At 43.5% G+C, this 16602-nt stretch overlaps 1 protein-coding gene across 1 annotated transcript; it reads left to right on the forward strand.

Annotated features, from left to right (window-relative positions):
* Positions 1–11988: 11988 nt before the first annotated feature.
* On the forward strand, positions 11989–13302 carry LOC131254994 (cysteine-rich receptor-like protein kinase 10). The gene is made up of 3 exons (XM_058255695.1): positions 11989–12012; positions 12116–12268; positions 13060–13302. The coding sequence occupies exons 1-3, from the start codon at positions 11989–11991 to the stop codon at positions 13300–13302; spliced, it is 420 nt and encodes a 139-aa protein (XP_058111678.1).
* Positions 13303–16602: the final 3300 nt, after the last annotated feature.

Consider the following 16602-nt stretch of genomic DNA (forward strand, 5'->3'; position numbering starts at 1 on the left):
GGTAGATCTTGGTCCATTGCCGGAACTTTCCCTCTGGAGGAATGGTCCAGGCCCATAGTCAAGTTGCAGGGTGGCCTCTACTCCTCAGAACATCCTGGAATTTGAGGAGTAGACTAGTCCCCTACACTGAAGTAAGGGGATAAATCTATCTGGAGGTCTAATTTTTTAGATTCTCCCTTAGGATTACAAGTCTCCTGATCCTTCTGTGCCCTATTTATTCACCCCAAGCTGCGCCAATCTTCGCGTCCCCTGAAGTAAAGTGATACGCTTTCCCCTCCTGATTTGCTGTCTGGAGAAGATGATGGAGAGTTTCCTTCTGAGGAAGATTTTTGAACCCAAACAGGTCTTCGTTGTAGGCTCTGCTCCTTTAGATTTTCCTAAACCTGCTGCATTATAGTCCTCTTGGTGCTCAGGCTTCTACGTTTATAATATCTGTTCCCCGGGCTAGAGCTCCCCAGGCCAGGGCCATGAACAGCTTGGTAGATTCCTTCTCTATCAGGAGCAATGGCCTCTCCTAGTAGCATACTGGGAGTGCTTACTAGTGGATTGGTGAGATCCACATCTGCTCGTTCGGGATTAGGAATCTGACAGGGAGTTTGCTAGGCTCCCGGGGCCTGCTTTGCCCCAAAATTGCCACCCCCAGGTGGAGAAGAACTAAGCTCCGATAGTATTATGCCTCCCTACCTTGTTGTTGCTCCTCTTTGGATTTTCCTGATACGCACAGCCTGAATTGTTGGCACAAGTAGGAGGAGAACTAGCTTGTAAAGCCAAAAATGAAATCCCCATAGTCGCCACCGTGGCATTTTCGAGAACATCTGTAGACAATGCCCTATCCGCGGTGAGTGTGTCACGAGGGGCATTAGCCATATGAGTTGTTACCTCCATTGAGGCAGTTCAACAAGCATCTGCTGGGGGCTTGCCTTGCATCCCCTTTGTAGCAATTTGACATCCCTCGACCGAGCACCCACTGGGTACATTCGATGAGACAAATTGACAATCAACATCCGTGCACTCGTACTCGGCCTGATGGTGGTGACCAAATGTTCTTTCAACCCAAACTTTGGTGGGCTCTAGAGCATGAGCGGTTGGTGCTGATGGTCCTTTTGGCTTCTCAATCTCCTCTTTAATTCAAAAAATTCAGCTTGCTACTTTAATTCCAAAAATTGATGTATGTGTATAATCCATGCAACCCATCCTTTTTACTGTGTCATTTTAGGGCCAGGGCCTAATTATTAGCTAATTTAGAGCTCGAGTGGGCCACATAATAGAAAATAATGATGACATAGTACCGACTATTGAAACTTTCTAAGCTCACTGTGGTGTTTGTTAGAAGTGGTCACTACCCAAGTCAGGACTTTTTAGGCCCACAACGAGCTGGTTGATAAGGTGGGCGGAACAGATCACCCCATTATGGGCTTCAACTCCTATTATTTAAAAATAATCAAGTTATTAATTATATCAACCTAACAACCATGACCCTTACTACATTACAACCACGATCCTTACCACATTACAACAACAACCCTTACTATGTTATATGGGTATAGGTCGTAGTTGTTATGTTATATGGGTTGTGGTTGTAAAGTGGTAAGGGTCAAGGTTGTTATGTTATATGGGTCGTAGTTGTCATGTTATATGGGTATCAGGGGTCGTGGTTGTCATGTTATACAGGTCGTGGTTATAAAGTGGTAAGGGTCGAGGTTATTATGTTATATGGGCCATGTTTCTCATGTTATATGGGTCGTAGTTGTCATGTTATATGGGTCGTGGTTGTAAAGTGGTAAGGGTCGAGGTTGTTACGTTATATGGGTAGTGGTTGTCATGTTATATGGGTCATGGTTGTAAAGTGGTAAGGGTTGAGGTTGTCATGTTATATGGGTCATGTTTTTCATGTTATATGGGTTGGGATTGTCATGGGTCATGGTTATCATGTTATATGGGTCGTGGTTGATCTGGGTTGTGGTTGTCATAGGTCATTGTCATATTATATGAGTCGCGGTTATATGGGTCGAGGTTGTTACGTGACATGTGGAGTTTGTGTTGTAACATAATAAAGATTGAGTTGTCATGATATAAGGGTAGTGTGTCCCATCGTGATTTATGTGTTGAATCCAATTTGTACATCAGATTTATAATTTAATTTAACGTCATGGGCCAAAAAACGAGTTGCATCTAAAAAATTTATACCCTCGAAAAAGGTTTTTAATGGTAGGTTTTCAATTTCACTGCTTTCTATGGTGTGGTCCACATGAGCCCTTGATATGCCTCATTTTTTGTTTCATTCCTTAAAATAAACATCATGGTGGACCTTTGGATGATTTCATCGATGGGTATCACTCTTCCCACTGCTTTCTGTGGTGTGGTCCACTCCTGCCTTGGATCTGCACGAATGATCTCTTCAAATGTATGAACGGTATGGATACAAGGCATATATTATGTTAGGGCTCAATAGAACTTGGTGACGTCACTTCAGCGAGTCTCACTACTCAACTTGTCGGTAGCTAATCCACTTCTCTCAGTTCGTTGTATGAAATTCGAACGGGCTTCGTGGATCCTAGATCGAACTAGGTCAGTGTATCAGGGACAGACACGAATTGCATCCTACCCCCATCCATCTCCAGCTGGAACAGGCATGAGCTTTGAGTGGCCACTGTGATGTATGGATCTTGTTACGGGAAGATTAAAGACACCTTAGCTCCGAGGCCCATGGTTATTCAAAGTCGACTTGAGGTGCAAGAATAAGCTCGGAGTTATATGAATAGGCAAAGGCATGACATCTAACCCAACATTCCTTATGCCTTCAACACGAGGCCGGGGAGGCCAACTCGGAGCTTGGAGTGATCCGGGGTCGATGCAATTGGCTCAGAGTAGTCCAAGGCCGAAGTAGTCGGTTCAGGGCTCAGATCGAAATCTACTAATAAGGGGGACCATGAGGTGTCCCACTACTGCACGACTAGGGACAGTTGCACAACCACCCCCATCTACACGTCCGCCAAATAATCGCCCATGCCAACTCATACGCAGTATGCAGTTAGTGGCTAAGGGCACGCTGAGTATCGCGGACACACCCATCCTAGGTGAATGGTATAAATAGTCTCCATATGCGAGGAAACAAGTACGCAATATCTTGCACTCTCCTTCTATAACTGAACCTAGACCCAGATTCCCTTGACTTGACTTAGGCATCGGAGGGTCCCCTATTTAAGCCAAGGTCTCCTTTGCTCACCGTTTCAGTGTAAGCTAAGGGCTCAGTAGGAGGTTGGAGCTCTGAGTGGAGAGTAGTCCAGATTTTGACAACAACATTTTTGGTGTCATTTGTGGGAAACTGATACAAAAAGTCAGTTCCTTATTTTTTAGTACAATGGTAAGAGGAAAAGAAATCTGTAGCTGTGGAGGTGGAGCTGAATGATCAGACTCGTTCTTCCTCGTTACTTCATGCCGAGTTGGCTCTAGGACCATCCCAACGTTCTCGTAATTGGGCGAGCAAGTATCAAGCCATGCAAAACAAGATTCAAGCCTTATGCGATGAAATCAATCAGATGAAGCAACGGCAGGAGCAGCAGTCACACCCCATCCGGAAAACCATCGGACCAGTGGTGGAAGTTGAGTCCACACCGTGGAGTGTGAGACCTGAAGGATCACAACATCAATCCACTCAAGTTCCAGCTTCGGTCCAGAACCCCCCTTCAACCCAAAACTAAGTCCCGGTTCGAAATCTAATGACTCAGGTTCTAACGAATGCTTTGGTCACTTCGGCCCTGGCACCGACGGACCTTTGTCATGAGCTGGAGAGGAGGAGGGAGGGAGAACCCCTAAAGTAGAGGCTCCGTGGTAGACAATAGCTGAAAACGAAGATTCGTGGGAGGCGTGGTTCGTAGAACTTAACAATCAGGTTCTAACGCTACATCGGAATCAACAGCTTTCATCCGTCCTTGCCGCCATTCAGGCAATGATGGAAGAGACCGAACCTCCCTTCACTTCTGCAATCATGAGCGAGGTGATGCCACAGAGATTTCAAATACCTCCCGTCATCTAGTACTCTGGGTATGGAGACCCGTCTGAGCACGTAGAAGCCTATCACTCATAGATGCAAATTCAGACAGCAACAGATGCGATGATGTGTAGGGGCTTTTTGATCACCCTTACTGGATCCGCTCGAATTTGGTACCAGCAACTCAAACCCAATTCGGTCAACTCCTTTACAGAGCTTAGCAAATTGTTCCTTACCCAATTCATAAGTGGTAAGAAGAGTCGAAAACCGACTACTCATTTGTTCACCATTAAGTAGGGCCTAAAGAGTCATTGAAGGACTTCATCGCCCGCTCCAACGAGGAGGCATTATAGGTGGAGGATTATGATGATAAAATGATGATTTCTGCCATGTTCAGCGGACTGAAAGAGGGAAAGTTCACCTTCTCCATTGTGAAGAATCTACCAAAAATGTTCGCCGAACTCGTCACCAGAGTCCAAAAATATACCAATGCCGAGGAGTTCCCCAAATCCCACAAAAATGTCCAGGTAGCAGAGTCATCGACCAAAGGGAAGAAGCTAAGGAACGAGGAACCCCAGTCATCCAATAAGAAATCGGACGATTACGTTCCTCGTGATCGTCAGCCGAGCCGAAAGCTTGAAGGCAAGTTCGGTTCCTAAACTCCCCTCAACATGTCTACAGAGTAAATATTGTTGGACATCAGGGGTCAAAAGTTCCTAAATTGGCCCGTTTGCATGAAGGCCGACACAGATCGCCGTGACAAGCGTAAATATTGTCATCTCCATCGTGACCACAGTCACGACACGAGTGACTGCATGGATCTTAAAGACGAGATCGAGACCCTCATCCGTAAGGGTCATCTGTGTCGATACACCAAGGAGGAGAGAACAGCTCAGAGAGAAGAGCAGCAAAGCAAAGTTGCAGAGGAGCCAGTAGAAATTCGTACCATTTTTTGAGGTTCATCCAGTGGGGGAGACTCAAACAGGGCCCGTAAAGCCCACTCTCAGAAGTTTATCCCAGAGCATTATGTCCACCTAACTGAGAGGTCAAGGAAAGATCTTCGAGTTAGTCCTTACAGCCTGACCTTCACAGAAGATGATGCATGTGGAATCTATCATCCACACGACGATGGCTTAGTGGTAATGATGACCATAGCCAATCACAAGGTGTACTGCATCCTGGTCGACACCGGGAGCTCGACCGTTGTCATCTACTCGGAGGCCTTCGAAAAAATAAGAATTCCAAGGTCATGTTTCAGACATGTGAAAACCCTCCTACACGGCTTTGCCGGAGAAAGGGTGATCTCCGAAGGAGCTATCTTCCTCCCTGTGACCGTGGGAGAATGACGTCATCAAGTCATCCTTCTAGTGGACTTCCTTGTCGTTAACATGCCGTCAATGCACAACGTCATCTTGGGTAGACCCTCCCTCAATGCAATGATGGCAGTCATGTCCACATACCACCTAATGATGAAGTTTCTCGCCAAGGGCGGAATAGGACATCTCCGAGGCTATTAGCGTGAAGCTTGGAAATGTTATGCGATAGCAGTGAGGAAGGGGTCAGTGAAGCAGGCCATTACCATTAATGTCCTTGATCTCAGGGGCCCTACCGCATGGTCTGATCAACCACGCTAGGGTCCTACTACTTGGAGGATCTCGAAGGGCGTCAGCTCCCTCACCCCTGGAACGTGTGGCACCTGAGAATCTATTACCCATGATGTATTGGCTGATGAGGGCCCCCAATAAATGTACAACTCTGAGCGGCTAGCCTCTTAAGGCTTTCAATAAAATCTCTGTTTCTACATATTCTGCTTGCACGACTTGCCGACAAATGAAAAATAAGTTACCTCTCACAAGTGGGGGCTAACTCAACGAACCAATCCCTTAAAGAAGGGGTTAGTACGTTAACCCATGAAAATTTACCAAGAGATCCCTTCATATGTAGGCGAAAAGCCCATGGATGACCTGATCCCGTGATGAAGGGGTCGACTCATCATACGACTAACGGATCTACACGAATGACTGTCGCTTGCCATTCGTGGGGGAGAGGAGCAGGTGACCCTTCAAAGGGTCGCTCTTTAAAATTTTAACACTATAAGATTCTACAAAATATCCAAGGGGTCCCCTAGGCGTGGGAAGACAGCCCTAGGATGAACCGACCCACTAAGGAGTCGGCTCGTCAAATCAATAGCTTAGCATCTAAGAATCATCATTCAACAAGAATCATCAATTGACAAACCAACCATACTATATCATGCCCTCTTCCGAAGGTTAAGAGATTATCTACAAGAATTATCCATCAATCCATCAAAAAATTATTTAAAGGGTTAAAAGAGGAGGGGAGTATCAAAAGCTAGTTAGATGGAGGGAGCTGATGGCCAACTGCCGGGCCTAGGGAAACATCCTCAACCGTTCTCTCCCCTGCGTCCTCTAAGGTGAAGGACTCAAGGGTAAGATCTGGGTAAAGCTCCTGGACCACGTTGATGCAGGCGTCAAGGCTGCAGTTGTAGAATTTGTTATCAGCGATCCTCTCCTCCGAGGTCTTGAACGCCTTCACTGCAGCGGCCACTGCCAATGCAAGGGAAGCTTTGTCTTCAACCCGTTGAGCCTCCTTTGCCCTAGTTACTGCTTGGCTCAGTTCTTCTGCCGCCTCAGCCTTGGCTTGCTCTAGTGAGTCCCCCAGTCTGGTATTATCCTTCGTGAGTGAGTTGGCGTGAGCCCTAGCTCCCGTCAGCTCAGCTACAGCAGCAGCGCAACAGGCCTGAAGGTTGTTGACAACCCCCTTAAGCTACAACTCTCTTGCCTTTACGTCGTCTATCAGCCCATGCAGTTCTGCCTACGCGAAGAACAACAGCCTCGTCTCAAAGAGTCCCAACTTCTCCCTTGAGAGCAGTGATCTCCTTATCCTTCTATGTAATCTCTCTCAACCTCTCTTGAGTCATCAGGAGCTTTGGGACGGACTGAATTGAAACAAGTATGTAAGCATATGGATGTGACTAAGAGGATCAAAATGAGGAAAGTTCAATAAAGATACCCTATAGAAGACAGATGTTATATCGTTCACGAAGGTCTATCCAACTTGTTAAGGAGGGTGGCAATTTGCTCCTATGGAGCATGCTTCGCAGCTTAGCGAACCAAGCCTGACATATGATAGCCCGGCTGAAGTCTGCCCCCACTGGTTCCGACCCAGGCAGATCTCGATGTTGATCCTGCCCCAGTTCCCCTACCTGCTAAAGCTTGGGCCTCGATCCTGTGATCATCCCTGACTTCGGGTGGAGAGAGCATCGTGTTGGCCATCCGAATGGCCTCCTCCTGTTCTGAGGAAGATGGGATGGCTATGCAGGATTCGGGGGCTGGTGGAGGTACCACGGAGGTGTGAGAAGCGACGACAGGGGGAGGAATCAGAGCTGAGACATTCTCTGCCATAGCCTCGACCACGGTGTTAGTTGGAGGTGCTAGAGCTGCAACAAAAGAAATTGGAGCTGCAGCAACATAAATTGAAGCCGCGATAGCAGGGGCTGGAGTTACGGTAACAAAAGTCGAGGTCGAGGGGTCCTCCCTGCGAGGAGTCACCTGCTTCTTCATAGCCATCATCTTCGTCTGAGGCTCGGACCTCAGCTTTTCTTCGATTGATGGGAGGCCTTTCTCTCCCAAGATCCAGAGGCCTCAGCCATGCCTGTGTAATCGAAAGTAAGTCAATTTCTGAGCTATAAGATCTCTAACATCAATAAAGAAAAGCGAAGCGGTGCTTACTGAATGAGGTGGGGAGCGGCTTAACCCTACAAAGCCCAGACCTATAAAGATCTGCTATGATCAAGACCGACCAGGAGCATAGATCCTCTAAATGCACCCTAGCTTTAGCGTTCTTTTGATCCAAGGAGAGAAGAGGCTGGCCCCTCGGGAAGTCTACAAAAATAAAGATTAAATCACTAATCATATTGCATCAAGCATGGGAGTGTTACTAAAAGATTGTTCGGGGTCCGACCTAGAACTGCAAACTAGGTAAGGACCCGAGTCCTTTGATTCCTGAGCTCCACCACCTTTGCCTCCCACTCGCTCAATGCCTGGAACCACTTGTTCTTCCAATTCTTATTAGAAGATGGACGTTGCAGGACCAGGCCTGAGCCCTTACTGCCGCGGGTCACGAAGTAGTACCATGGCTCTTGACTATCATGCTTGATTAAGTATAGACTCCTCAGCTCTTTCAGTGTCAACTCCGAGTTCTTAGCTTGACGTCAGATGATGTACAAGGATATTAAGGCCCTCCAAGCATTGGGAGTAAATTGGCCGGGGGCTAGCCCTAAATAAGCTGTCAGGGCGCGAACAAAGCGGTGCATCAGAAGGCGAAACCCACATTGTAATGTGCAGAGGAAAATCGTAACTTTCCCATCAGCAGGATCTCCAGGAGTGTCAAGGGACTTGGGAGCCCATATCTGGATGGAGTCTGGGATTTAGAACTCTGATCGGACCTAGTCCATCTAGGACTCCACCAGCACGAAGCCTCTTGGGACAATCTCCACGGACCACCCACATACGGGCATCTCTGTAATTCATCCCATCGGATCTCAAGAGGCCTTCTTTTCGCCCTTACGGCGCGTCCGAGTCCCTACCTCTCTACCCCTCCTGGGCGGAGGGTAGAGGGGCATTGCATCAAGAGGGCCCTCGGAGGCCTCCTTCCTATCATCCGAGCTCTCTGACCCGGAATCATCTTCAAAAGCATAGTCTTCTCGAACCATCTTCAAGTTGTTTGACATTTTGAGAGAAAATAGAAGAGATAAGAGTAAGCCAAAAGCGAGAGGGGGACTCACCGGAGCAATCTGGAATGATCACCAAAAATTGCCTCTACCGGAAACTAGTGATCGATCGAAATCATCTCTTGCTGGTCACACTCGCCAGAAATCGCCTCCTCAGGCAGCTCACAACAACGAGAACTTAGAAAATAGAAATGGGGGTATCTCCGAGCGCTAGAGTTTATATAACCCATGAGTGATTCTCACATTCATGGTGAGACATGATGACTGTAGTTGAACCGTCACAAGCCAATTACGAAAGACACGTGGAGAAGAGCAACTGGCCTAAACACTATTGAGTCGCATGCTTCTGACATCTGTCGACGAGCTCTGAGTAGTGAAAGCATCACTTAGTTGTCCTTATAGACTTACGTGGTGGCTCCTCATTTTATCTTGACAATTCAAAATCCTAACCATTGCCACACATCCACCTGAGGTGAACCCGCGGACAGTAAACCCTAAGTGTGCATCTTCTTGAATATGAGAGTCATGATTGTGGCTGCATGCATTTGACTCGACGCTGGAGGCTATTGATTTTCCTCACATATTTACTCTTTAAGTCCATGCCCGAGCTCAAAGAGTAGGGGGTTTCTGTTACGGGAAGATTAAAGACACCTCAGCTCCAAGGCCCATGGTTATTCGAAGCCGACTTGAGGTGTAAGAATACGCTCAGAGTTATATGAATAGGCAAAGGCATGACATCCAACCCGACATTCCTTATGCCTTCGACCTGAGGTCGGGGAGGCCAACTTGGAGCTTGGAGCGATCCGGGGCCGAGGCAGTCGGCTCGGAGTAGTCCTAGGTCAAGGCAGTCGGTTCGGGGCTCAGATCGAAATCTACTAATGAGGAGGATCATGAGGTGTCCCACTACTGCATTACTAACGACAGTTACACAACCACCCACGTCTACATGTCCGCTAAATAATCGCCCATGCCAACTCATCTGCAGTATGCGGTTAGTGGCTAAGGGTGCGCCGAGTATCGCGGACAAAACCATCCCTGGTGAATGGTATAAATAGTCTCCATATGTGAGGAAATAGGTACGTAATATCTTACACTCTTCCTCTACAACTGAACCTAGACCTAGATTCCCTTGACTTGATTTAGGCATCGGAAGGTCCCCTGTTTAAGCCAGGGTCTCCTTTGCTCACCGTTTCTGTGTAGGCTAGGGGCTGAGTGGGAGGTTAGAGCTCCAAGCAAAAAGTAGAGATTTTGACAGCAACAGATCTTATCCACACCATCCAATTATTTTGTATCATTTTAGGGTATAAGCCCATAAATGAGGCAGATCCAAGGCTAAAGTGGACTACAAAATAAATATTAAACTGTTACTGTTGAAAACTTCATTGGAACCATGGAAGTTTTGGATGGAGATGATATTTGTGTTTTCTATTCATCCCAGTCTATGTAACTTTATTAATAGGTTGGATGGCAAATAAACATCATAGTGGGCCTTAGAAAAGTTTCAACAGTGAGAATCATTATCACTGCTGCTTCTTATGGTGTCCCCTTGAGCATGGGATCTACCTCATTTCTGATCTTATACTCTAAAATGATACAAAAAAATGGATGGACGGTGTGGATCGGTGTGGATAAGACCCATACATCACAGTGGCCATTCAAAGCTCTTGCTTGTTCTTAGCTGGAGACGTGGGGTAGGACGCAATCCGCATCCCTAGCTGAGTAGTTGGGCCACTTATGTTCTGTTCACATCCATCCCATTCGCGTTAGAGGCGGATTGCGTTCTACCACTGCCAAGACCGTCCACCGTGATGCATGTGTTTTATCCAATCCATCCATCCATTTTAATAGATCATTCCATTGCATGAGCTGAAAAAGGAGGCAGATCCAAGCTCAAGTGGGCCACACCACATGAATCAGTGGTAAGAATGACATCACCATTGAAACCTTCCTATCGGCAACCTTGATACTTATGAGTTATTGGTTGTACAAAGTCAGGATCCATGAAGCCGCGACCATCAAATTCTCACGTGTATATGCAAGAATCCGAAATCTTTAACAAGACCTTGGGAACACCGTGATCCATAGCTCAAGTGGTAGACGGAGTGAAAGATACTTGGTTTCAACACATAAGTCTTGGCATTGATTCCCTAGTGGGGGTGGCTAGCATTAATGTGTGAGCTGACAGTGGGGTTCACTCTAGCTAACTAACTAACTAACTAAATAAATATATATATATATATATATATATATATATATATATATATATATATATATATATATATATATATATATATATATATATATATATATAGGGACAAGGTTCTATACGCTCGACCTTACCATAGCATTCCGTAAGGTCAGATTGATGGCCGTCAGATGAAGGCAGTTGCATCCAACAGCTGATGCTTTAACGCCACTTGAAATAGGGAAACGAGTGATACCGGTTTCATTACGGCCAAGCGTGTACACAGCCATCTAAATAGGAATTTTTACCTCTTTAAAGCCCTGGCCATGCAATCATCTCTCTCTCTCTCTCTTCCTAGATTTGGTCCGGCATCTACATCCCTGTGCAGCCCTTCTCTCTCCCTTAATCCCTACCACCAGCCACACCCCTGTGCAGCCGCCTCCATCTCTCTCTCTCTCTCTCTTCCTGGATTTGGTCCAGCATCTACATCCCTGTGCAACCCTTCTCTCTCCCTCAATCCCTACCACCAGCCACACCCCTGTGTAGCCGCCTCCACCTCTCTCTCTCTCTCTCTCTCTCTGTCTCTCTCTCTCTCTCTCTCTCTCCTCCCTCATTTCTCTCATTCATTTAGGTAAGGCCTCTGTTTTTTTGATATGGTTTCTATTTTACATCATGAGCAATTGCATCCGAATAACACATCATCATCTTCAGTTTTTTATTTTTATTTTTTTATTTTTTTGTATCGGTCTTTGCTTTTGTTTTTGTTGTTTTTTTAGAAACAAAAACAAAAACAAATGGGTTTGTAGGTGGGGTATTGTATTTTAACGCGGATGAAACAAATGGGTTTTCGGATCATTGGATTGAGGTTGTTTTTTAGATGTCGGAAAATCAAATGTGGGCCCTATCTTCATGTTTGGTCAGGTTATCTGATTGAAGTGATTTTTGAGAGGGGTAGGCAACTCAGGTTATTTTCTGAAATTCATTGATTTTTGGAGGTTTCTTGGTGGTTGTCAATTGTTTCAAGCGATGTAACCAACCTAATTATTGGATTGGCCTGAGATGTCATGGCAGACCCCACACGAAGTTATTTGCATGAACTTCTCACATACAACTACTTGCGCATGAGATATTCTCTCTGATAAAAACCTATATTTTGCTAATTAATCTCATCTTTCTTTTACCACAGCTTGGTGGGCCATCTTACTCAGTCCCATTGAGGAGTAGGGATGCAAGAACTGCAAGCAGAGATGGAGCAAACAGCGATCTTCAGGCGTTCTTCGATGACCTTAATAGACTTATTCAGCTATTTAGCAACAAGGGCTTTACTGCAAGGGAGATGGTCGCATTGTCTAGCACACACACCATCGGCCAGGCTAGGTGTGACAAATTCAATCATGTGGATCCTAAGTCCTAAACTAGTGTTGATAAAACACATTCTTCATAAGGATGTCCACAAACAAAGTAGAAGCATGAATGATGGTCCTGTTGCTAAGGTTTATTAACTTGAGATTCTCTTTCGATGACAGAAGAATGATGGTGGTTCCCTTGAAATGTTGATTCGGAATATGGGATGACAGCCAATGTTGACTAACTAGGGCAATATGTAGAGACTTTGTTATTTATTATTATTATTATTATTATTAATTTTCCTTGTTTTAAAAGATCATTGTAATTAGCTACTTCTTGAATGTGTCCTTGATACATTGAATTGTATGACAATAAATGTAAATTTTAATTCCTTAATCATGTATTTCTTATTGTGGATGTTGCATTTGTGGGTTGGATGTAGCCCCCAAATTTGGCAAAGTAACCTTCTATTATTCCTGTGCATATGATTCAAAAACCACAAGGTGAATCTTGCAAAATGTAATTCTCAGCCCATTTAGTAAAACAGGTCATGCTTGCGCTGATCTAACTTGACTCATGCCACTAATAGTCATAATTGGAAGTGGGCCTGAGCTTAGTCTGAGAATCAGGTTAAAAGCTTTCATACTTGGGCTAGTCCAAGCCTACTACTTAATTGGAATTAAACTGATTACCTGAATCACTGGTAGATAAAATGGCTTAGAGCCCAGATAAAGCCTTATGGAATTTTCATGATTTTAGTAATCCTTCTTGATGTGCTTGTAGGGTGAACTGCTGGATGGGCAGGAAATAGCGGTGAAAAGGCTTTCGAGGAATTCGGGACAAGGAATGGATGAGTTGAAGAATGAGATTGTACTGATTGCCAAACTTCAACATAGGAATCTGGTTAGGCTCGTGGGTTGGTGCTTGGAAGGAGAAGAGAAGCTGCTTGTGTATGAGTATGTTCCTAACAGGAGCCTTGACACATTTCTGTTTGGTGAGTCCAATTACACTAATATAATTCAGTAGGAGGTTGCATTTGGATGTTCAACTGAATGAAATTGCAATGAGGTCGGATCCAATGCATGCAAATGTTTTATAGGAAAAGCTTAACATACAAATCGACATGTAGGGCCCATCATGATGTTTTAGTGACATCCAATTCCTCCATCAAGTGCGTTTGCTAGTGTTCTCCTTCATAAAAAATAATTAAAAAAAAAAAGATCTGGTTGATCTAGCGCTTAGCTGATCGACACCACATCATAGAGTTGGGATGGTGACATGTGATTTTTGTGTTTTTGTCTACAAATTATACCAAAAGCCAAAACATGGGCTCATGGAGAAACTGTGTTGGAAGTGCAGTGAATCTTGAAATTTCTACACAACTTCAACTTCTCCCATTTTGGGATATGATTCCTGATCACATAGATCCCATTTTGGCCAAAGTAAAATATCATTTCTAAAATATTATTTTTCTAGAAATATGTATAGTTTAGAAATTTAAAGTGGTGGCCTCCAACATATCATGTACGTGGGGCCCACCACGGATGCCCAAAGGTGCCCCAAAAATATGAAATCAAAGGCGAGTTCGTTGCACGTCCGTGGCAATTGATCTAGCCACAGATCAAATCCATAGCCATGTTTTTCGTAACTAAAAGATACATATAGCACGGTTTCTAGATAAATAGCTATGGTTAATAGCCACAGCTATAGCCTATTTTTTTTAAAGGAATTATAATAATGGTATTTCTTACCATCGTAGTACATGCCCTGATAGAAATTATAATAATGTTTCTCATATACATTATCATCATTCATGCTCGACATTGCAAAAATGGATGGCATCTCCTAACTGTGCACACAATAGGATTAGCGACAAGGGGGCAAAAAGCTTGTTACGGGAAAACAACAGAGCAATGTTACCTGCTGCTTTGTGATGCAACCCTTGCTTTTGTCATCACCACCAGTAAAGGCTGCTATGCAAGCTTGCTTTAACAATGGCTACGTCATTATATGGGCTGATCCGAGCAAGATCTGTGGGGTAATCAATTAGAAACAATCTCGAAATTTCATCAATGGGTCATGCTGTGAGCTTGAATCTCAATTTGGCAAGAACTAATTGAAAAATTGGATAAATAGCCTGTACACAAAGTATACCAGGTTTCCTTGAATGTGAACTGCACTCAAATTGGACATCAGCACAGTGACCTGGAGAGATCATTTGGTGGGGTCGTGGTTGGGAATTCCTGCTGATGCATCCAATCAGTGTAATGGTTGGTTTTTGAGGAATGTTGGCAAAATGGTCTACAATAGTGCAAATGATCCATCATCGTGGCTAGGATCTCCCAATCCATGCAATTTGTGGAAAGTGATCTATCAAAGATATCCAACCAACAAAATAGCTGAATCATTGGGTGTTTTGCCATGTCCAATAGAAGTGCAGCTCATCATGTAGGCAATTTCGTCAAGGTTTCCTCTTCGTGTGATACGCGCCTGTTGTCACATGAACAGCTGACGAAAGCACACAAGTAATGCTGATCACAAATGATTTGATACTGTTTTCACAATAAAATATTCTTGCTTGCAGTTCATGTCAAGCTTCTTTGAAAACTTTACAAATGGATGTACTGATTTGTGTGAAGCATTTTTATTATTTTTTTCAAATTCTAAAAAGTTTCAAAAAATAAAAAAGACCAAAAAGTGAATTTTGGAGAACTCATTTGAGGAACTTCTACAAGAAATGACATTTATCAAATGACACAAATCAAGTATATTACCTGTCTAAATGTGATGGATCCAAGTTTCTCAACATCAATGAAAGCAAAGACCTGTTTCTGCATTCTCTACTTCTCTTCTTTACCATAATCATCAATCTGATTGTATATAGTCAACCTATAACCAGTAACTTCCAGAAAATGAGTTCGAACTGGATATGTAAAACCCTAAAAACATAATAGAAAGCCTCAGTTGAACATCACATTCCACAGCACTATCACCAGGTTCATACTGACAAAACTTTTTTTTTTTTTGGAAAGATCTTTAATCATACTGACAAAACTCTAGATCCAAGAAGTAAAATTTAATATAACTTAATGACTTCTTATATGCAAATAACTATTGAAAGCATTAATTACTTCTGCCATGAATAGGGGAGAATCCTATATTAAGATTCCTGACCAATGAACTGCTGCTGCCTTGGTATGTACTAGTTCTAGTCATTAGTAACTCCATTTGAATTATAGTTGCACAAGGCATGAAGTGAAGTGGCAACAGATTTGGTGCAGGAGCAAGGAAGCGTCTGTTTTAAAAATGTTAGCAGGTATAAATAGCTACGAAGTTGGAGCAGTAACACAATTTCAAAGCATGATTCGAAGTAAGAATGGAACCTTGTTGGAAGGATCACAACTAAGATTTGGATATTGCATTTTGGATAGTCTTGAAAACCCAACTAATACTCCAAATTCTAATGATTAACTTTCCTTATAATGTTGATGTTAATGTTATCATATATAAATTGCACCAGTAGATACTAAAATCACTCTCCTAGGTTAAAGGTAATCAATATTCAAGATATTCACATCATCCATAGTATCATATATATGGCCTGCAACCCATATATAGGCTTCAATCCATAGTAACCAAAATAAGCTACTTGAGGCATAAGTAGCTGATGTAAATTAACTTGCAATCCAAACACCCGCTTGTTGTCTATTGCCGATCTACCTTGCCAGATTAGAGTAGTCTGATTGGATTGAGTAGCACAATTAGTAAAGATATGCTGCTGGATTAGAGTAGTCTCATTGGATTGAGTAGCACAATTAGCACAGATCACAGACTAAGAACAATTCTCCTAGGGGTTTTTATTATAGGAAGGATACAAGCTTAGGATTTCAGATGAAAATGACATGAGGAGAACAGCATGAGGATAGAAAATTGAGTGTCCCACCCTATCATGGATGGGACCTACCCCATTGCAGCACAATTAATACAAGCTTAGGATAGCTAGATTCCATCACCTTTTCTAACCTGATATGGAAAGATATGATTGCCAAAAAATCAAGGTACTAGTTAATCATTTGAAGCATAAAGAAAAACACAAAAAATAATAATAATAATAAAAATCCATTTTTATAGCAATAACTATTCTATTTCAATTAAAAACAAAACAATAACAACAATAGTAACAGAACTTAACATCATACCAATAGGAATGTCTAAGATGTTGTTGAAACTCTAGATTCCATCAAATTTTCCAATCTGGCTATTAAGACACTAAACACTTTTCAACTATTTGAGAACATAAATATCCATTTCAAAAAAAAAAACATA

The sequence above is a fragment of the Magnolia sinica genome, chromosome 9, assembly GCF_029962835.1.
Source record: "Magnolia sinica isolate HGM2019 chromosome 9, MsV1, whole genome shotgun sequence".
NCBI lineage: Eukaryota > Viridiplantae > Streptophyta > Magnoliopsida > Magnoliales > Magnoliaceae > Magnolia > Magnolia sinica.